This window comes from Quercus robur, chromosome 5 (assembly GCF_932294415.1).
Source record: "Quercus robur chromosome 5, dhQueRobu3.1, whole genome shotgun sequence".
Taxonomy (NCBI): domain Eukaryota; kingdom Viridiplantae; phylum Streptophyta; class Magnoliopsida; order Fagales; family Fagaceae; genus Quercus; species Quercus robur.
The window spans coordinates 59,078,617-59,100,791 of NC_065538.1; the positions used below are offsets into that span (position 1 = coordinate 59,078,617).

The window sequence follows — 22,175 nt, forward strand, 5'->3', positions numbered from 1 at the left end:
CTTTATACATGGTTCCTAGACCATAAAACTAGGAAGTGACTCCTTTTCTTCGCCATGATCCACTCGGCCGAGGCATACTCCCCGTTGCTCCCAAAGCTAAGAAAGTGGATTTTAAAGTTACATTAGTTTCTTGAATTAGATATTCTTCTAGATAGAATAAAAAAAATGAAATATTGAAGTATTGAACATATTGTGCCATAATTTCTCTTATGATGTGAGAGTGAAATGTTGGGGGGTGAGTGTGCATGAGAGGGAATATTTCCTTTTATTGAAAAGTTTAAGGTTGAAGTAAAGAAGAAAAAAAACTGTGAAGTGTGAGGCAGCATTTTTGGACAAAGTGGTTAATATGTTTGTTGGGAGTGAAGATAAAACAAGTTAAGATCATGTGGAAAGAAAGCAATGACATGTTTGTTGGGTCATACTAAATCGTATTTAGGGTTAAAGACAAAAGGATGACAATTGGCATTAATCTGGTGATTTTAATTAGGTTTGTAAATGAGTTGAGCTTTATCAAGTATTGAATGTTTAAGCTCGGCTCAGCAATAAATGTAAAATTTTCAAGCTTGGCTTGAGCTCAAACCAAGTTTACAAACAAATATTTGGGCTTGAGCTTGTCAGATAGTTTGAAAGCTTGAGCTTGTCTTGGCTTGGCTTGATTTATTAGTCAAGCCAAGCTTAAGCTTGAAATCCAATACAAGTACATTATCAAACTTATATTAAGCACATTATCAAGTTCATTTGGTTTTAGTTATGTGGTCTCAACTTCCAAATAATTAAAGACTTAGTAAATATAAGTTTATTTTTCAAGTTCATATCAAGCTTATTACTAAGCACATAAACTAACCTAAGCTTCGCTTATTTTTTTTTTATCAAGCCATATTATTCATGAGCTTGTTCATGATTTTTTTTTTTTGCTTGGGCTTGGCTCATTTATTAACAAGCCTAAAATTAAGGTCAAAATTGACTTGTTTATAAACAAACAAATATGAACAAGTTTTTTATTGAGCCAAGTTCGAGCTATTTATGAATGACTTGATTTATTTACCACCCTAATTCTAGGGTAGTTATCTCAAGAGATATGGATAGTTACCTAGATTGGTTATAAAAATCAACAAAGTAGACGTGCCATGTAGCCATAAAACAATATGATGACAATTTTTTCGAAGCGGTTAGGAGAGGTTACCAAGCTTAGTTAGCAAAGAGTTAATTGGCGGCCAAGGGAATTGACCACGAAGCCACATGTGGAAAGTGAAATTAAGCAAAACTGTCAAGGTCTCAAGTATAAATAGTGGCTTATTCTACAAGAAATGAACCACTTACAACTTATAACACACCAAAAGTAATTTCTAATATCATATGTACTTAGATTCTTTGGAGATCTAGAATGTCTTAAGAGATCAAGTAGTTCTTAGGCCTTGTAGAAGACTCTATATATGCTTGTAAATTTCTTCCTTTGTAGTTGTAATCTTGTTTAATTAAGTAATAGTAGTGTGCATATATATATATATATATGAAATTTTTAATAATAGACGGTTAGTTGGAGCAAAATTTAAATTTCTAAAACTTAGATGACAAAGTTTTTTCTAAATTAAATTTTATCCCTTAGTCAAGAGTCCTGTGGCTTAATATTCTAATAAAATATTAATTTAATAAGATGCAACTTGAGGGAAAAAAACGTGAGTTTGGTGGAATTTAAGTTTAGAAAATTTTATTGATAAACTTTTAGTTTTATTTAAATTAAATAGTTGTGAAATGTTATCTCTTAATTTGAAAAAATTTATCATAATAAATAATATAAAATTAATTTATCAATTAGTTGTTCTTAAAATGTTAATAATAAACTTTTAGTTCAAGTAGAAGTCAAAAAGGTGGTTTTACAAATATATTAGAAAAAGATTGATTATGCCAAGCAGTTGTGGATCTGCGGGTTGTTCTTGTTACGCTCTAGATACTCCTTGTCAATAAGGCTTTCAATCCGTTTCTTCAAATCAGCTAGCTTTATTGGAAACTAGTCGATATCTTGCGTGATGTGCGGTGCATTTTGACAAATTTTGTTAGAAATTATTTATGATTGGTCTGTTGATTTCATGAATACTATTATTGTTAGTCACACTTAATCTATGAGGTTTTCTGCTAAATTAAATTCAAACTAAATACATTGGGGGGAAAATTCCTTTAATTCATGCAACCAAGAAATATCACCAAATTATAGTTCACATTGTCACCTACAAACCTGTTGGTTCCTAGGTGTCTTTCTTGTATTATTTATGTTTTATATATCAATTAGCTATAAAAACTTATAGAATTTCATGATACAACAATAGAAAAAATAATGCCATAGTGATGCAATAATATCACAATTTAACCTCCAATTTTTTATTTTTTTTGGGAGGAAATTTAACCTCCAAATTTTGATTGAACCAAAAGCAGCCAAAAATAGATCCTTACCAAGTATACGCATCATACAGAAAATTCAAAATATAAATTGACACATAATATGAAAAAAATAAGCCTAAATAAATTACAATGTTACATAAGTAAAAACATATACATAAAATCTAAACAAAATATTTAAGATGAACCTAATATTTTAAAAATTAACATTCCTCTCAGAAAGAAAAACAAAGATATTGTGAGAAAATTGTGGAAGTTTAATTTTTAATTCCAACGGAAATGGGGATTTATATTGGACAAATGTGGAGACAAATAATATTTACTCAATTCATTGAATTCGACTCTTGCAATTCTACATTGAAGTTAGTCTTATGCAAAAAATTGAAAAGTTTTTTTGATTCCTATATTTCCCATGACTTTTTAGATCCATCTATATCAATTCAAAGCCTGTAAAGTTATAAATGTATACGAATTCTTTGAATTTTATTAATACATTGAAATAAATGCAGTTGCCATTGCTTAATAGTTTGACAAAAATGCTAAATTTAGATGAAGTGGAAGTTTAAATGAAAAAAATGTCATACAATATACCACTTGGCTGAATCTCATGCTTTCCCGCGTGAGGTCACTGTTTTTAAATATATATATATATATATATATTGATTGATTGATTGATTGATTTAAGCTGTTCACAAGAGAAGGAAAAAATAAAAATAAAAAATCCCCACATCACTGATACAATCAAATTCAATCACATTGTGTTTAATCCTAGTTTAGAAGGGGCTTCCATAAATTCAATGATCCTGTAAAATTAACCATTTTCTCTTCTTACATGGAAGCCAAATAGCACATGCCTGCCATGATATTTGATTTTGCCTGGGCCCTACTTTGTAGAGATCTCAATATTAAAAGAAAAAGATAAATAAAGCCGAAAACATTTACCTGTTGGAAGAGTTCAGTTATCCGTAGTGTGTGACTGAGCACTTTTCTAGTCTTCATTAGTCGTACAATTGCGGCATCGACCTATGGTTTAACAAGAAAACAAATTATATTAGAAAAGTTCAGTTTCAATTGGGAATTTAGAAAAATATTTAGTATGTGCATATATCTACATAGAATAGTAGGCCTTTTTCGCTAAATAGCTTTCTTTTAGGAAAAAATTAGGAAAAAAGCATGGGACTAAACTTATTTAGTTACATAGAATTTTTTTTGGAACTCAAGTTTATCAAATTCGAATTTTAAATGAAAGTTGAGTTTGGTAAACTCAAGTTTTACTTGAAATTGAGTTTGACAAACTCGAATTTCAAAAAAATGCTACATAACTAAATAAGTTTGGTCAGGTGCTGTTTAGCAATTTTTTTCCTAAAATAGTAACACAAACTTAGGTTTGACCTGATATTGACAGTCCTGAAAAACTCGTTCAGTAGTGCTTATATTCTCCTCCACTTTTTCCTTCATCTGTATTGCATTTTCCTGCTCCCATCAATGCAATGTTAGCTTCAAGTTCCATCATGTGAGTGGCAACCAAAACTCAAAGTCCATCAGTGGAGTCCTCAATATCTTGAAAGCTTAGCCTCTCAGCATCATTAAAGAGCACCAAAACAACAGTCTGTAGCACAAGACATACAGTATAACCAGAACACTATAAGTTGTCCACTTGGGTAGGCAAAATCAATAATAATAATAAAGAGTACTGAAAAACAAAACAAAGCATAATGGCCTAAAAGAGACCAGCCTGAAACAGAGAAACTGCCAGCTCCTTTTTACCTTTAGGATATTCAGCTTTTAACACACAATGACCTAATGAATTTTGCCACATGAAGCGCCTCCCACTGTACTTGCTTAAGTAGAGCTCCTTGAAAATGTACTATAGCACCAAGCAAAAGAAAAGATTGAGACAGCTGCTCAGAAGCACAATGAAACAACCTGCAATTGAAAGAGCTATATGGTAGACATTCAATTCACGAGGAAGTCTAACATCCATGGGCGGATATGTTGGCCAGTACCTGCAGTTAGTCACCCAAAACCAATGAAGCTACTTGGGAATATTTGGTGAATGAAAAATCCGATTGTGTTTGAAGATAATGAACAAAGTAAGAGCTACCCTGTTGTTAAAACATGTAAAGTCAACTCAATCCCGGACGGGAGTTTTGTCCTGGCCTGGGGTGATTGTTTGAAGGATTCATTTATTTCTTTTGATAATTCAATGTCCTGAAAATGTTTCACAAAAACAACGCAGAAACTATCATTAACTAACGCATGCAAAGTCATTATAAAAGCTCATATGGTGAGTGTTTCTTAACGGGGAATAAAAAAATCATTTACTAAGCTTTTTTAAAGATAAAAGCTCAAAATGCGCACTGCAAAATCATGATAATGAAGTGATAAGGATAATATAGAGGCTAACAAATTGACTACAGAAGCTCATATGATGAACTTCTTACTGTAGAAAGTCAACCCATGACACTTCATCTCCCCCTTGCTGAACTTCACTAATACAAATTACACAGTACTTTTTTCTATAAGTACAAATTATACACAATACAGTAGACAATAATTTGTCAGCACAGTGCTGCACTAAACATTAACTAGATTTGATCTTCATATCATTGTCAATTTGAAGTCTCGATTCCTAGAGCATCATAAAAAGTTGATTCAGTACTCAGGATGCAAACACTTGGAGTCTGTTTGGGATCTACTTAGTTTACTAAAATTGAAATTTTTTTACTGAAAGTATTGTAGATAAAGATAAAAGTTTGCTGAAATAATACGATAGGATCCATGAGTAGTACCAAAAAATGCAGTAAGACTCATGAATAAAAACAAAAATAAACTTAATAGTAAAATAAGTTGACTTTTTAATTTAGAACCAAACACACACTTGGTCACATGAAAATCTTAAATGTGGATTAGTGGTGAAAACATGAATTTTGTATGTCTAAATGATTCTTACATCGCTCAAGAGAATTGCAAGCTAACACATGCTCCCCTAATAAATCCACCAAAAGTTAGGCCTAGACCAAGGTGCTAATCCATAATTTAATATGTGGACTGCATGGCTTAAACCTCAAATGAACGGGTTCTTCCATCAAACCAAGTAAGACCCTAGTGTAAACTTTAGATTTAGAAAATAGGACAAAAGCTGCCATCCCATTCATGACATCAACACATTATCGAGGTCATATCATCTAGATGATATTAAATGTTAGGATAAGATCCCCTTCCATTCAAATCCTCCAATTCCCTTCCATTTTTAGCCAATGTGAGAAATGTGGTATTTATTTGATTTTGTGTGGTTCATGTGTGTTTTTTTAGGACCATTGGATTTCATAAATGTGTCTTACATCTGGATTAAAATTGAAAGGATTTGAATTGGAAGGGAGCCTTCCATAAAGGTTTCTCCACCCCCCAACAAAAAGAGCACACAATTTGAAATCATCTTTAATAGCAATAGTAATAATTGACAATTTTCAAACCCGAAATTTATACAGATTAACAGATGTGTGTACTTTGAACATTCCTCCAAGTTTGTTTGTAAATTGGCTACCACTCTGTGTCTTTAGCTGCTTTAGCAACAAAAACTTGTTAGCATAATGAATAAATGAAGAACATGCAGCAAATATATGCAAGTCCCAAAAATCAATGCTTAACCTTAGAGATCATGGATTTCTCCGCATCAATGGAAGCGCTCTTTACCAGAAGCAGCCTTTTCGCAAGATCCTTCTTATAAAATGCTTCAAACACATCCTTGCCCCTTCATTAATAAGCAAGAATGAGACGTAAATAGTAGCAAGAACAAGCATTACCAGACAATAGAACTGTTAGTTAATCCAATAGCCAAACTAACCTGAATAAACCTGAACTTTATCAAGAGTACCCTCCAATTCTTCCTCAGAAGTACCCTTATTCCCAGCACGAAGCTTTTCATCCAGAAATCTCGCAATCAGCTCAGCAGGTTGGTTCTATGAAAAGAAGCACAAATATATCAGAAATAATGACTTAATAGATAAAAAGAAAAACAAAACAAAACAAAACAAACATAAGATTGATGCAGATTTTAACAAGTAAAGGATTTCCTGAATCATTAATCTTTCCGAGAACAACTCCCACCATGAAAGAGAGAAACTTCCATAGGCTTTCAAGAACTCTTAGTTTTGTTTTAGGATACTCAAATATTTTGGCAACTAAAGCAGTATGATTGATGTGGGTTGGGCAGAACGCTATACAACTATGAAAAAGCAAATAATGCAAGTCACTGTACCAGTTGGATGAGCTTATTACTGGAGTCAGATTAGGTATCTTTCCTGGCGAGTAGTGACTGAATTAATTTGTCTGACAGTTTGCATGCACACCTAACTCTTTCTAATATAAAAATTATGAATTCTTATGATGTAAACTCCGTTTCTCGATAACTGGTGTAAGGGCGAAGATCCTGTGTACTTATTAGCAATGGCCTCATTCCTATGAAGAAGAATGGTCTTATCTACCTAACATTCCCATTCCCATTTCCAGTGTAGTTTGGTGTTCGATTAGTAGTGTAACTAGGCCAACTTCCATGTATAGTGATCTTATGTGGTGAACTACAAGAGGAACTGTAGTTGACGGTAAGACAATAGGTTGACGGCCATTGGAGAACTAGCTGATAGTAATCTTCGGCAACCGGGGTTGAGATGACCGAGAAGCATGCTATTACCATGTTTCAACTTTCAACTATTAAGGAAATAGAGTTCCAAAAACCCTAAATTCAGCTAATAAGTTCCAGAATTGAAACCACCAATGCTAACCAAATTGCATTAGAAATAAGGCCGTTGAATCAGCATCTAGATTCAACAAATTCCATCCAGTAACTAAATTGCATAAAAATCCAGAGCAAAATCTAAGGATCGAAGCTGAAATAAACCTAAAACTTAAAGAGTTTCAGCCAAAAAATGGATATTCTTGAAAGAGAGAGAAACCCTAAAATAAATTGATGGAATTGATAGAAACCTTTGAAGAGGGCATTGTATAGCGCTTAAATTTGAAAATTTTAAATTTGAGAAGCGAATGGATATTTGTCTGTGTTGAGGGCGGGCTGCAATAACAGTTGGATTTATGGTTCAAAGTCCAAAGTAAGTTGGTGGCAGTGTGGCACAATGGACTACATTTGAATGGGCTTCTTTATTTTCATGTTAAGAAAGTGAATGAAATTCCCACATGCATATGAGACCAGCCCATGAAGTACACATCTTTGCGGGCGTCCGCTAAGAATCAAGGCCTGATTTTTAGAGCACTAGACAAGCCTGATCCAAACTTGATACAGGCTACAATTAATATATATATATATATATTATTAACATATATATATATATATTTTTTTTTTTTCATTTCATTTGACCTGGAGCCGTAGTAGATGACCACTTCTGATTCGGAATCCATAGATTCAGATAATATGCTTTGAAAATTTTCTCTAAAATAATATGACCTAGTATTGGGGAGGCAAATAGGTAAAATGCTAAATTTACCAATTAAATATAACAAAAGTGTGCTGCAGCAAAAATCATATTTTTTTGCTGTTGAGTTACTACAGTGCACAGCTATCTTTGGTGGTTGTGGTTGTTGTTTGCTATAGTAGATTTATTATTTTATTGTGTTATTTATATTATTTTATTGTATTGAATGCTAAAATAAAACTATTGATGTTAGATGTTTTGTAAAGTGAGGTAGTAAAATAAATAAAATAGCTTTTTGTGATGCTAAATTGTTAAATTTTTGGTACCACCAATACTAATGCTCTAATGCTCTAAGGTTCTAAGTTATCAAGTTCCAAAACTAAGTTCTAAGTGAGATTCAATGCCATCAAGTATTCATGAAGTTAAGTTAACAAAAAAAAAAAGAACTTGAACCAAACTAAGTCAAACTTGATATAAATAACATTAACAAAGTAACAATTTACAAGGAAAAAACTTATTGGCATGAACACCAATTGCATAGCCCTACGAAATAAGGGGAAAACTACAAAGAAAATACAGTAAGAGATTTATCTCAATATTAATAAGTTTGTCAATGGAGAATTGTGTTCATAAGGAGCTCTTCTTTTATGGGTAAAACTAATTAAAAGTGGTTGTTATTTCCGGCTAATAATTAACTATATCCCATAAGATAAGGGAATAGTTTCTTATATCTTGGACTTGGCTGGACAAGTGTCTTCAAGCCTTCTATGCACTTGACAAGTTTCTTCAAGTATTCTATGCGGACAAGTGACATTTATTGATGCGTATAAGATAAGAAGCTAGTAGTTGTTACCTACCAATGAATGACTTATCAAGATATGAAGATGAGATACTCACCATATGGCATAATTTGCCAAATCACATGTGGAGCAACTTGGTCCAGTTTAGGTCCCAAGTAGCCTTAGGTAAAACAAGTGGGGAGGTTTTATAGGCGGCCCACGAGTAGCTGCTATCAAGGGGACACACAAAAAAGTGATAAGAAAAAGCAGAGCTGTTTTATGCTTGGTTAAATTGCACATTTTTGTTCTCAACCTTTAATCCTTATCTGAAACTTAGCTTTTTATACTTTTGAAATGTTTCAATTAAGTCTTTGTACTTTTGAAATTCTTTCAAGAAGATCATTGTAGTCAACTAATAGATGAAAAATACTAAGGTGGTAAATGAAATTCATGTAACTGAGTTCGATCACTTAAAGAACATGGAGTCTCTACATGTAAAGAAATTTGAATATAGGAAAACAAGACAGCCAAATCAGCAAATGTAGTGCATGTGTTACTAACAAATCGGGAGAGGTAGAGGATTTTGAAACAAGGGTTACATGTTTGATTATATTTGATCCTCAAATTGAAACCCTTGTTTCTTTTTCTTTTTTTAATTAACATGCAATTTAACCTTAGTTTTTTTTTTTCAGCATTTTGTTTGCAAAATCTTTTTCTCGAATCTATTCACAGTCAGCTTAATTCAGGTTCTAAAGTATATATGTATTGGCAGCAAATAGAGTAAAATCAAATGCTGTATCCACCTAGGGGCACAGGATTTCTCGAAGGGTTTGGCTTATGTTCTTTTTGTTTGTATATTTTAACGTAAATAACAAGACATAATTTGACTCGGATTCTTCCCAACTAGTTCGGCTTATGTCCTTTCTATTTTCAGTAGGTTTAATTTATGTCATCAAGACACAATTTGGCCTTCCATACCTTGCCTCCAAATCAATTTATGGGGCATCAAATTGAACAATATTTTATCCCTGAGTCCTTATTTAGAATTTATTAACAACGGTGTGTTCCTTTATGTAAGTCTTGCTTCATTGATTTTCAGAAAAAAGTCATAGATTCATTATTGAGCCTAAGAGTTTTTAACTATTTTTTTTCCCAGAGTTATTGAACCTAACATTTGAGCCACCATCAGGACGTATCTTGTGCTCTATATGTCACCCAGTCAAATGTGATGAGGATGGAACATGGGTGCAACGCATGTACCTTCTTGGACACTATGGTTGTGTTCGGTGCACTAATCTATTTTGATGAGATAAAAAATTAAGTTAGATTTAATTTGATAAATTGTACCTATAATAAGCAAGAGTCTTTAAAAAACTGTACCTAACAAAATAATTGATTTATAATTTATAAATTAAGATATAAATGGTTATAAGTAGGATAATTCCATGGTAAGATAACCTAAAGATGCAGACATCTTCTAATTGGCTCACATCACATACTAGAAGGAGAAGGTACTTCTTGTCTGTCTTATGCACCTTATGTGAAACTGATATGTGAATTTCAAATAGAATGCATGAGACAGTCACATCCGGAAATTTCGCTACCAAAATAGGCTAATAAAATTGAGACCAATCATGCTTAATTGTGTGATTTCACGTGCTAGCTGTATGCCATATTTTACCAAACGCTAATAAACCAAATTAAACTTATTGACTAGATTGGTTTGACACATAAAACTAGAATATTCTAATATAATCCCATAGAAATAATTGGATTAAGCTTGTGGAGTACGTAACTTCACCAAATTATGTCCAGGTAACTGATGAGCTGCAAAGACAGACAAGAGCTGAAAGGTTAAAGAAATTTCGGGTGTTTGAAAAAGAAGAGCAGCGAAATGACCAAGATCCCACGTCTCTCTTATCTTATCTCATAAAATAAGCTTAAAGTTTTTGCATGTGCGAATTGCGATGATTGGAGACCCCCCTCCTGGGAGTTTCCTATAATCTTTTTCAACTAAAAATTATATTTTGGATAATTAATAATATATATGATGGGAAAAGATAAGCTTGTTTTCTTTCACCAAGGTTGTAATTATTAATTTATTTATATCCAACTTCAATGATAAACTTGTTAGGATAAATGAGATTTAATTTTCAAATGACGTTTTATTATTAATTAGTAATTTACTATGGTATCTCGATATTGTTTGGAAATATTGGGGTGATTATCTTTGAGTCAAAGTTAAATGGAACCTCTCTAGCTCTCTCTCTCTCTCTCTCTCTCTCTCTCTCTCTCTCTCTCTCTCTCTCTCTCTCTATATATATATATATATATATATACACACACACACACACACTCTCTCTCTCTCTCTCTATATATATATATATATATACACACACACACATACACATGTTCTTTTTAGTAAGAAGATTAAGGTTATGTTACTATTTGTCTAAAATCATGTGGTAGGAAATGATAAATTGACTCCTTAAGTATTGACTTAAACATAATCATAAAATTGTCTCATATAATAATAAAGGAATTGAACTTTAGGGTTCGTTTGGTTGGAAGGATGGACAAGTAGGAGGATAAAAAATGGAGAGATGATCAAAAAGTGAGAAGATAGAAAAAATTTTAGTTTTTCTAATTTGTTTTTGGTTGGGAGGGTGGAAAAGTGAAGGGATGAAAAAATTTTTTGTTTGGTTGAAAATAAATTTTATATAAATTTACCATAATGTCCCTATTAAATAAAACAAAAAGTAACACATTATATTTTTTTAAAATTGTGTATAGATGGACACTTCAGTAAAAAAAAAAAAAAAAAAAAAAAAAAAAATGTAAAAAAAAATAAACCAAAAACTATTTTCTAAAAACAAAAAAACAAAAAAAATACCAACCAAAATTAATGAGAAAAAAAAGACATATGAGCACCAAAAAAAAAAAAAAACACACAAAACAGAAGAAGAAGAAGAAGAAAGCTACACGTCCAGGAAAAAAAAAAATAAAGAAAAAAAGAAGATGAAAAGAAGCCAACATATCCAGACAAAAGCAAGCAAGCAAAAAAATAAAAAAAAAAAAAAAAAAAAAAAAAAACCAACAGTTGGAGAGATGTGAATTCCAAGGGTATTTTTGGAAGCTCATTTCATGAGCTTTCCTCTCTTAATTTTCTCTCCATTTTGGAGAGAAAACTTTTTGGTGGGCCCAGAGAGAAAACACCTGGCTTCACTATTTATTTTCCTTCCTCCTCACCCAACCAAATACACTTCAAAAAAGTTTTCATTCATATTTTCTCTTCAAAGTTTTCCATCCACTCTATTTTACCTCCAAACAAACACACCCTTAGATAGATTTCTTTACAATGAAGTTGGATATGAGTTGAACCTTAAGGAGCACTCAACTTTAATTAGTGGGAAGGAGAAAGACCTAACCAATTGGCCTTAAAGCACATGCACATGTGCACACACCACTCTCATTGAGTTGAGGCAAGCGACCCTCATAGGGTGAAATGAAAAACTCGTTTCATTGTTTTAGCCAAACCTTTTTTTTTTTATTAAACTTATCCCTCTATGTTTCATTCAATAAGCTAAACAAGTAAAATATTTTTTGTGAACGAAGTACTTAGGTTCAAATTCTGCTAAAAACCAATCAATATTTTAACTTATTGATAAATAGTAGTTATTATGAAATGAATGCTATAAATTTAAATCATATCATATTTATATAAATACAATTTTTGTGGGTTTCAATTAAAGTATTTGATAAAAGACTAATGTCCCTGAATAAATGATCTGAGATTCTAATTTTTCCTATACAAAAAATAATTATTATCATAATCTAATGATTAAGAAGAATCAATTATAGAGTAGAAAATAAGTTCAAATATATTATCTTAAAAAAATTACTTATCTTTTATTGTTTATATACTACTTTACTATATATTCTAGATGTGCTTGATTGGCAAGTAATATTGCCACCTTTCAATATATATATTTTTTGGCACGTGAGTGGAAAGATAGGGTGATGATGACTTTGCGAATTTCGCAGATTTTTAAATCGGAGCGTGCTAATTTGACCGAGACTTTTGGATTTTGGTCCTTCTAGACTGCTACTTTAACGGTCAATTGATTCATCCCCTCTTTAGTCTTAACTGTCAAAACCCCACATTTGTTCCCTTTTTCTCCTTAGATATTCGCAGCCCCAGTTTCTATATAAAAACCACACACACACGTACACAGTCAATACCCAACTTATTCAAACAAACACACAACAAAAAAAGCACACCAAAACCCCCATTAGCGAAGCAAAGAAAAAGTTCCAAAGCTAGCTAGTAGTATTTTTTTCAATGGCATACACAAGTCATGATGCAGTGAAAGTTGTGCTTATCAATACCCAGTACGTGGAAACAGACACCACCAGCTTCAAATCTGTAGTTCAGAGCCTTACTGGTAAGGATTCGTGTGTTGAATGGATAGAAAAAAGTTCGTATGCTGCTGGAAAGAGAAAGAGACCCGTTGCGGTGAATGGTGGCATTGAGAGGTCAGGCCACTTCGGAAATGGTGGTTGTGGAAGTAGTAGTGCAGTTCCGATGTTGTCGAAGGGCATGTCGTTTAAAGAATTGGATAGTTTGATGTCGGAGGTGCCTCCAATGGAGGAATTTCACTGGCTATGGGCTCAGTAGATCTTGCATTTTTATTTTTATTTTTGTATAATTTGATAGTTACATTAAGAGAAGAGATTTGAATCTTGTATGTATCAGTTAGAAATACTAAAGATTATCAATTGAGTTACAAGATTCCAGTTCAATTTTACGCTTGTTGCCTAATATGTATATAAAATTTAATCTCAATGTGTGTTTTTGTTTGAATTTCAATGTTAGTTGTTTTGAGATATCTAGTCAATAATCTTTGTGCATTTTGATGAAGTCAAACATATACAGCGGCCCTGCAAGCTATGGTGGACAATAATTGCCAAGGAACTTTCATGCATATATGATATATCTTCGTTGTTGTTGTGGTAATGAGTGGCTGTGCTTATGCCAGTGCATGTATGTGTGGACAAATGCTTTCGCTGGATATTCTATAATTTCTGTCTGAAATGATTTAACAATTCTGCTTTAAAATATTTTGTGCATCATAGAATGTAAAAGGAGGAAAAAAAAAGATTAATTTTCCTGGTGGAAACATGATTGTTTTGTCAAACTATGGTTCATTTCAATACAGGTATTTAACGAAAAAAGTTTGAATTTGAATTTATGTTTAAATAAAATGAATAGAATAGAATATTTTTCTTTTTCTTTTTCTTTTTTCCTATTAATAAAATTGATGGATGGGTTTGGGAGATGATATTTCAAATCCATCATATTACTACTGTTTTTTTTTTTTTTTTGATAGGAAAACTGAAAACTTTATTCAAAATAGTTAAGAAAGAACATCATGTGAAAGAGCTTGCTCAAGAAAGTAAGGATTCTCTTCCATCCATACAATAAAATCATCTATGCCTCCTGCATACTTAGCTAATAAATGGGTTGGTCTATTGCCCTTTCTTTTTACATGAGAAATTCAAGCTGCCTAAAGACCTTACATAAATCCCGCATCCCATCCACAATCGAAGCTACTGATATTGTGGATTGATCTATATTAAACCTCTATCTTTATACAGTAAAACTTTATATTCTAAAATAATATAATAAGTATGGTAAAAAGAAATATATGAATCTTTCTACCATACTGATAATTCTAGTCCGCTTGTTTCATTTAAGACATGAAATTGGAATACTTTTCATTTTTTATTTTTTCTTTTCAATCATTGATAAGAACGAAACAGTCAAGTTTAAGTCAAATTAATCATTTTGACTGACCGTTTTTACGTATATTATAAGTAAAAAAGCAGTCGGAACTAGAATGAACAGTGCAGTAGCAATAAATGCGAGAATATTTACTTCCATAATCTCATCGTTTCATTTTTATTTAATTTGAAATAACTCGGGATTTAATCCCATAGAGCTGATAAACCTTTCGCCTGTAAATGCAATATTCAATGGTATGAATTACATCTCGATGATATCGAATCAGATCAATATTATGAATAACAATATCTGAGCTATCAAATTAATTGATTCATCGTCGAGAATTAAATAGTATAACATAGGAAGATCCTTTATCCATACCAAATTGCAATTCGGATTATGAATCTAATCAATAATTCTTTTACGTTATTTATCATTCTATTCCACTCTTTAGTTTCTATAAACTACAGTTTCTATAAAGTACGCCCCCCTTAAGCATCTAATGAGATATCATATGACCTCTTTTACACTTACTTACATTGGTTATAAAAAACCCAATAAAATAAACAATAGAAGCAAAATGTAAAAAGGTAAGTTCGAACCTCCCTTTAATTTTTAATGATCTAATCTTCTTGGAAAACAAAGAAGTATAAGTATAATATATAATAAGGAAAGCCGGGGTATAAAAAAATATAGTATTCCATCAAATTCATTAAAAACCCTGTTCTTTTTTCGGCAGGACCCTTAAACTTAAAAAAGATTATTCATTCCCTCACTCTCACTAAGAGAGATAGCCCTCGCTAAGAGAGAAAGAGAGATGGGATCCTTCTTTTTTGAGCTTTCTTTTTATTTTATTAATATACTATTATTAATATACTATTTCCTTGGATTAATTACAGGATGCACATATATCAAAAATTCAGTGTGAAAGTTGAATGAGATAAATTGTTTCAAATTCGCATTACTAATTTCAATTAGTAATTGAGGTTACACAAAATCGTAGTTAGAAATAGAAAGGGATATACCTTTAATCTTAAAAGTATTATATCAAGGTTACTATGTTAAATTTTATTTTGTATGTCCTACTTGAAACATATAGTACTCTATTACATTACACAGATCGAGAATAATCGAAAAAGACGGACTCCGTACGGTATCTCTTGGAATCCTGAATATGCTATTATCAATGAAGGTAATAGAATATATTTTCTAAGAATCGATTGTGTTACTAATAAAGAACCTCTTATTACTTGAGCAACTATAAGGCTATCCCAGGCCTCTGCTATTTCTATACGAGTTTTCTCATCTCTGTTGTATTTTTCTCTTTTGTCCTCCTCTGTTTTCTCACTTTCCTTTTTATTTTCCTCTGTATAATCTGAAATTATATATATATTTTTTTTTCCAAATCCAATTTGGAAAAATGCCTTTCAGCCGCTCGGGGATATCAAAAGAAAAAAGGGGGGGGGGGGTGCCCAGTCTATCCAAAAAAAAGGGTGAATGTACATTTGCTTCAAACAGTTCCACAATAACTGTTTTACGCCTTTGAGCTCGCATAGAGCCCTTTATTATATCTCGATGAAAATCCGATTGTTGTGAATAACGAATCAAAGCTACCTCGCCAGTTTCATCAGGATTATCAGTATTTTTGTTATTAGTATCAGTATCGGTATTCTTTGTAGTATCAGTGAAAATTACAACACGTTTGGCTTTTCTTGAACGAATTTCATGATCCTCTACCACATGGTAATAATCAAATGTTGGAATAATTGGAATCTATCTCTGACTCTAAAAAAAGTAAAAATTATACTTTAAGTTTCATTTTTCGGTTCTTTTCTGATTTCTTATAATATTATATAAATATTATAAGAAATCATAATAAATCATTAAAAAGAAAAAAAATCCAAAAGGAATGATTCCCATTCCTTAATGTTTTGAATGTATCAATATGAAATTTAAGTAGAATAAAGAGTCTTTTGTCTACTTCATTTTTAAAATGATATTTTTTGGTTTGAAAAATAAAGAATAAATAGAAGATATAAAGTTTCAACTGTCTTTTTAGTATCTTTAATTATTTTATAGATGGGAATTCATATTTTACCCATCAACAGAATAATAAGATAAAAAGTTTTGTCTTTTTCTATTTTTATTATACTATTTATTCTATAAGATTCTTATCTAAGAGCAGATATAAATAAGATCTTTAATCACAATTAATGAGTCGTTGAAACTGAAAGTTCAAAAACGTGTACAAAACACCTTTGAACGTTTAGACCCCCAAAATACAACTTAACCAATACAAGCAATATGTCAAACAACTAGTGTGCGGAAACTTAACACATGCTATAATACGAAATTGGTTAAATACTATCTAAGCCATAACAAAATAAAACCACAGCAGGTAATATAAAGGCAAAGATAGAGAGGAAGGAAGATGCAAACACAAAGACAACATGCGATGTGTTATCGAAGAGGAAACCGAAGTCCTCGGCGAAAAACCTCTCCACCGCCCTCCAAGCGGTAATCAATCCACTAGGTTGCTCCAGTGCACCTAAGCCCTCCAAGCTTCTTGCTCCAACGAGGTTGCGCCAAACCTTTTTCTTTTCTAGCTTTCCGGATTCCGCTACTAGACCATAGCATCAACCAATGAAGATTGGTTCCTTCTTAACTGCTTCCCAGAAATCCAAACAACTGTCTCACAGTGATGATGATGGTGAGACCAGGTTTGGTATAATGCCTCTCAAGGATTTGACAATGGAGAGGAAGAGAGTTGAGGAATTTGAAGAGACTCTAAGGTAGAGATTGTGGGTGAAGCAATTTGGTTTTTCTTTAGGGTTTCTCTCTCAAAATTCTCTCTGGAAACTCTCTTTCAATCGTAGGCAAAAGGGGTATTTATACTGGAGTGGGAGAGGAATGTGAAACGTCAGGTTTTACAAAACAGGGGTGGCTCGCGGCTTGACTAAGTCGCGAGATCCAGTCGCGAGTTAACCGTATGGCCAGTTGTCCTGTTTTGTCCTGTAGTGCTCCAGCTAGCATGACTGTTCATCTTCCAACATGCTTGGCACGTGTGCTGCTTCTGGCGGCTTGCAGCCGCAAGTAACCCGCGAGTCCCAGCCGCGAGTCTCTGTTTTCTTGCACACTCTTGAGCAATCTTCACTCTATCTCACTCACTACCCTTACAACAAACCCATCTAAATACAGGGTTACTAAATGCTGAATTACAAGCAAATTTGGCACGGAATAAAACCAATTAGATGGTTGAATAAATTCAACCTTACAATCTCCCCCTTTGGCTATTCCGTGACAAAACCCTAAAACAGACTCTAGACTTAACATGTGAGTTGGGAACAGTTGAACAAAACTCACTCACACCTAACTCTAGAAGCTGTGAAGCACTTGAATCATATTAACATAATACTCCTGAAACACAACAATACACCATGATCATTGTAAGCAGAAAATTATAAATGCATATGAAACAGGCAATATGTGATCAAGCAAAGATGGAGTTAATAAATAAACTATGGCTTGATCAACCAAGTGAACACCACAAGGTAGTGATCACAGTGCTCATTCACACTTGGAATGAACACAAGGACATACAAGTTAACAAGCACAAGGCAAGACACTTGTATGCTCAACACTCAACCAATGCATAACACACAAGGCATATGCATCTAGGAACAATCCTACAAGGGCACAAGAGTGACAGTACATAAACCAAAATGCAAAACATTTAGATTAAAGTACTGATTTCAACATAGCATAAAGGCTGCATTAAGCAAGGTACATACCATAAAGCCTACAAACTATGCATAAAACATTAACCCTAAAAGCTTACAAAAGCACATGGGTACAAACACAAAAGCATTCTGAATAACAGTTTACAAAACACAATATATCAACTTAAAGAAAAAATTGAAACTGAAGAAGAATGTAAAGACACTCCCCCTTAGGTAATATTCTCCCCCTCTGATCATGCCTATCACTCCCCCTTTTTGTCATGGAATAGGCTAGTCATCCTCTTCCAGCTTTCTCTGAATTTGATCCAATTGAGTTTGAAGAGAAGTAAACTTCATATCCCATCGAGTGCTTTGATGGTGTAGAGAAGCTGTGAGTCCAGACATCTTTGTATTCAACTCGTGGACAGAGGATACAATGCGATCAAGTTTCTCATCTAGGGAGAGAGTGCTAAACTAAGAGTCACTGTGAGATGCAGAAGTTTCTGGTTTGGCTCTCTTCCGACTATGTCCAATGCTTGCATTGAATGTACGCATGTTGATTGGACTTGGTTTGGAGATAGGAGATTCATCAGCCGTTGGATAAATTCCCTTGAGCTTCAAGATCCGTGAAATGAGACTGCAGAAAGGAATGCATATCCAAGACTCATTTCGAAGAACCGTTTTGCGCAGAACATGAAAGATATGAGCACAGATGTCTATTTCCACATCAGAGATTAGATCATGAAGAAACAAAGCACGTCCGAGGTTCATATACCCAGTGCTTGATAAGGGGTACAAATTGTGAAACATCACAATTGTAAGCACTCTCAGTTTTGGAGAAAGGGAGGAAACACTGATGGATTTGCCATTGGGTGAGAACTCCAAGTCTTGACCAAGACTTTCTTTGAGAAGCTTCTCATCAGGACAGAGATCATCATAAACCGGTGAATGTCGGAAAATGGGTCTGTTGATGTGAAGAATTTCTGCCAGATATGTAGGAGAGACAGAAAAGCTCTTTTGCCGAACCCAGCACTTAAGTTCATCTCCTTCCACAATTGCGTTAGCATAAAATTCTTTTACCAACTCTTCATACACGTCATCCGGATCAGAGAGAAGATAATTCCAATCCTTGTGAGCAAACCATTTCGGAATGTCAGTGTCATGAAGTGAGGATTGATCCAAAGCTCTTTCTAGTAGTGGTGTGGCATGTAGAAAGAAATTCTCATAAGACTGATAGGCTGCATATGATCTGAACTTGTTGGGATCGAATCTCTTTAATGAAGAGCGAGTCCCTTTTGGTTGAGGTGGGTAATCATCAACATCAATTATTGGTTCCTTCCCTTTGGAACTACCTCCTTTCACAGCAGCTTTCTTGAATGGTGACATGACCAGTCTGCATTATGAACAAGGGAAATGACAGAACACAATCCAACAGACTAAATTAGCAGTGGGTTAGTGGAATTTTAGGGACAATGAAGAAACCCTAATAGCTGGATGAGAATGGTCAGAAAATAGCAATGAGGGACACAAATAGCCCAAATAGAACTACACAGTATAGGGAGTTCAAATAGAACCACATAATCAGCTGAAAAAGGACCCACATTCAACAACACATCAACATGATACCACACAGGATCATAGTGAAACACGACATCAACAACAGATCAGACAAAAATAGCTAACCCTAGCTAAGCACATGATGAAGAACACAACCACCAAAATAAACCAGCTCAAAAACAGAAACACAAGCATCCAAGCTGAGCACGGACAAAGAGTAATAGTTGAGCTAAAAACCCATCACAAAATCACAATCAAATGTGAATAAACCAGAGGGAAAACCGTAACAACAAGTAAAAAAGAGTGCAGGACAGAAAACCATACATGTTAGTCGACGATTTTGAGCTAAAAAGAGGCAAATAATGGAGATCGAAAATGGAGGCACGGTGTCAATGTGTAAGAGCAGATGAGAAAGACAATGAACAGTCACAAAAAGATCGAGGGAAAAATAAAAAGTTTAAAAACTGCCCCTATATATCCAAAACACGCGATTTTTGCGACTGAAACAAGTTGCCAAAAAGTCGCCAGATCAAGCCGCCAAAACACTCAAGGACAAAAATTTGAAAAATTTTTCTAAGTGTTTTTCGCGACTGGAAGGTCTACCCGCGAGTGAGTCACGAGCTGAGCCGCGAAAATCTCTGAGTGAACCTTGCGACTGGACCTTCCAATCGCGAACAAGTCGCCAAAAATGACCAGCGAAGATGCGACTGAAACTCGCGACTTGACATACCCGAGACTGAGCCGCCAAAACAGGGCAAAACTGGATTTTTGAAATTTTCAGATTTTTCAACAAAATACTTTCCAAAAACACCTAAAACACTCAAAAATCTTTTTGTGCTTGAATTAACAAAGATTGAGCATGTGAAAACATATTTCATCAAGTACAATCACACAAATGAATATGGCATTTATTGAACATAAACTTGTGTGTTATGTGTGGATATCAACAATGAGATAGTCCTTTGTCTAATGTGAAGCTTCAATGATCAATTCAACTAAGGCATACACAATTAGCACTAGATTATGTGACCCATCTCAATTATAGAAATATGTATATATGACTTCCCACACAACTTGATAACTTAACTTGGAGCTTATCATTTGACTCCACTTTCAATCATAACATTTGATCTTTTTGATCTTTTGAGGCAATCATCTCTCATTGTGAGAGTGATATATGACATTTCACTTTAAAGAACAGGCCTTTGGCCTTTTTGAATAAATATTCACTTTAATATAAGGTCGCTTACCCTTTTCCTAGTCAAATACTAGAATGTGCGACAGGCTTTTGCAGCTCAATATCTCTTTTCATTTGGAGATTTACATTTGGTGAGCTCTTTATAGCAAAACAAAAATAAAGAGTGGGAAGATATATAGACACAAGTCTATGCATGTCTTAAGATCAACAAAACCATTCACTAATCATTCATGACAAGTTTGAAGATCTATTTACAACAATCACAAAGATTTCAAGATTTCTCTCACAGAGGTATGAGTGCAAAGAAACAAGCAATGCTCGAAAATGCACAAAGCCATTAGCACAAATGTACAAGGCGAAACAAGTTTTGAGACAAGACTCAACAAAGTCAATCAAGCTTTTTGATTTTCTAATTTTTTATGTGATTTTTGGATTTTTAACACAAGAAACAAAAATGATTGAACAAACATAAAAAGAAGCAACAGTATTCACAAATGGACAAACAAACAAGAAACATGTTGCACAAAGAGCTAAACAAAGAGGTGTGTGCCCCAACACAGACAGACTTATCATATTATAAATATGTGAAGCACACAACACACAAGAGAGTCAAGGAATTGTACCAACACCAATGGTCTTACGGAGTGATTCAAACCGTGGACCATCGAGAGGCTTGGTGAAGATATCCGCCTTTTGATTGTCGGTGTGTATGAACTCAAGACACACAACTCTTTCCTCTACCAAATCCCGAATGAAATGGTAACGTATCTCTATGTGTTTGGATTTTGAATGCTGGACAGGATTCTTGGAAAGATTGATGGCACTGGTGTTGTCACAGAAGACACACATCGTTTCTTGAGGAATTCCATAGTCATGAAGTAATTTCTTCATCCAAAGAAGCTGAGTGCAGCAACTTCCAGCAGCGATGTATTCTGCTTCTGCAGTAGATAGAGACACTGAATTCTGCTTCTTGCTCATCCACGAGACAAGATTGTTACCAAGATGAAAACAGCCGCCTGAAGTGCTTTTCCGATCGTCTACACTACCAGCCCAGTCAGCATCTGAATACCCAGCAAGACAAGCATTTGAGTCTTTTGAATACCACAGACCATAGTTTGCAGTACCATTCACATATCGAATAATTCGCTTAGCAGCAGTCAGATGAGATTCCTTCGGATTAGCTTGGTACCTGGCACAAACGCCCACACTGAAAGCAATGTCCGGTCTACTGGCTGTAAGGTAGAGCAAACTACCTATGATGCTCCTATACAATGTAGGACTTACTTCAACTCCCGACGAATCCACATTCAGTTT

The 22,175-nt window shown here is 33.8% G+C and overlaps 2 protein-coding genes across 2 annotated transcripts; one reads left to right on the forward strand and one right to left on the reverse strand.

Moving 5' to 3' along the window:
• Positions 1 to 3,925: 3,925 nt before the first annotated feature.
• LOC126728452 (cullin-4-like) lies at positions 3,926 to 7,090 on the reverse strand. The gene is made up of 8 exons (XM_050434267.1): positions 6,887 to 7,090; positions 6,242 to 6,356; positions 6,046 to 6,128; positions 5,904 to 5,957; positions 4,499 to 4,605; positions 4,310 to 4,400; positions 4,130 to 4,261; positions 3,926 to 4,003 (listed from the first exon to the last, which is right to left on the reverse strand). The coding sequence occupies exons 1-8, from the start codon at positions 7,088 to 7,090 to the stop codon at positions 3,926 to 3,928; spliced, it is 864 nt and encodes a 287-aa protein (XP_050290224.1).
• Positions 7,091 to 12,944: 5,854 nt separating this feature from the next.
• On the forward strand, positions 12,945 to 13,280 carry LOC126728453 (VQ motif-containing protein 1-like). The gene has a single exon (XM_050434268.1). The coding sequence runs from the start codon at positions 12,945 to 12,947 to the stop codon at positions 13,278 to 13,280; it is 336 nt and encodes a 111-aa protein (XP_050290225.1).
• The last annotated feature ends 8,895 nt before the right edge of the window (positions 13,281 to 22,175 follow it).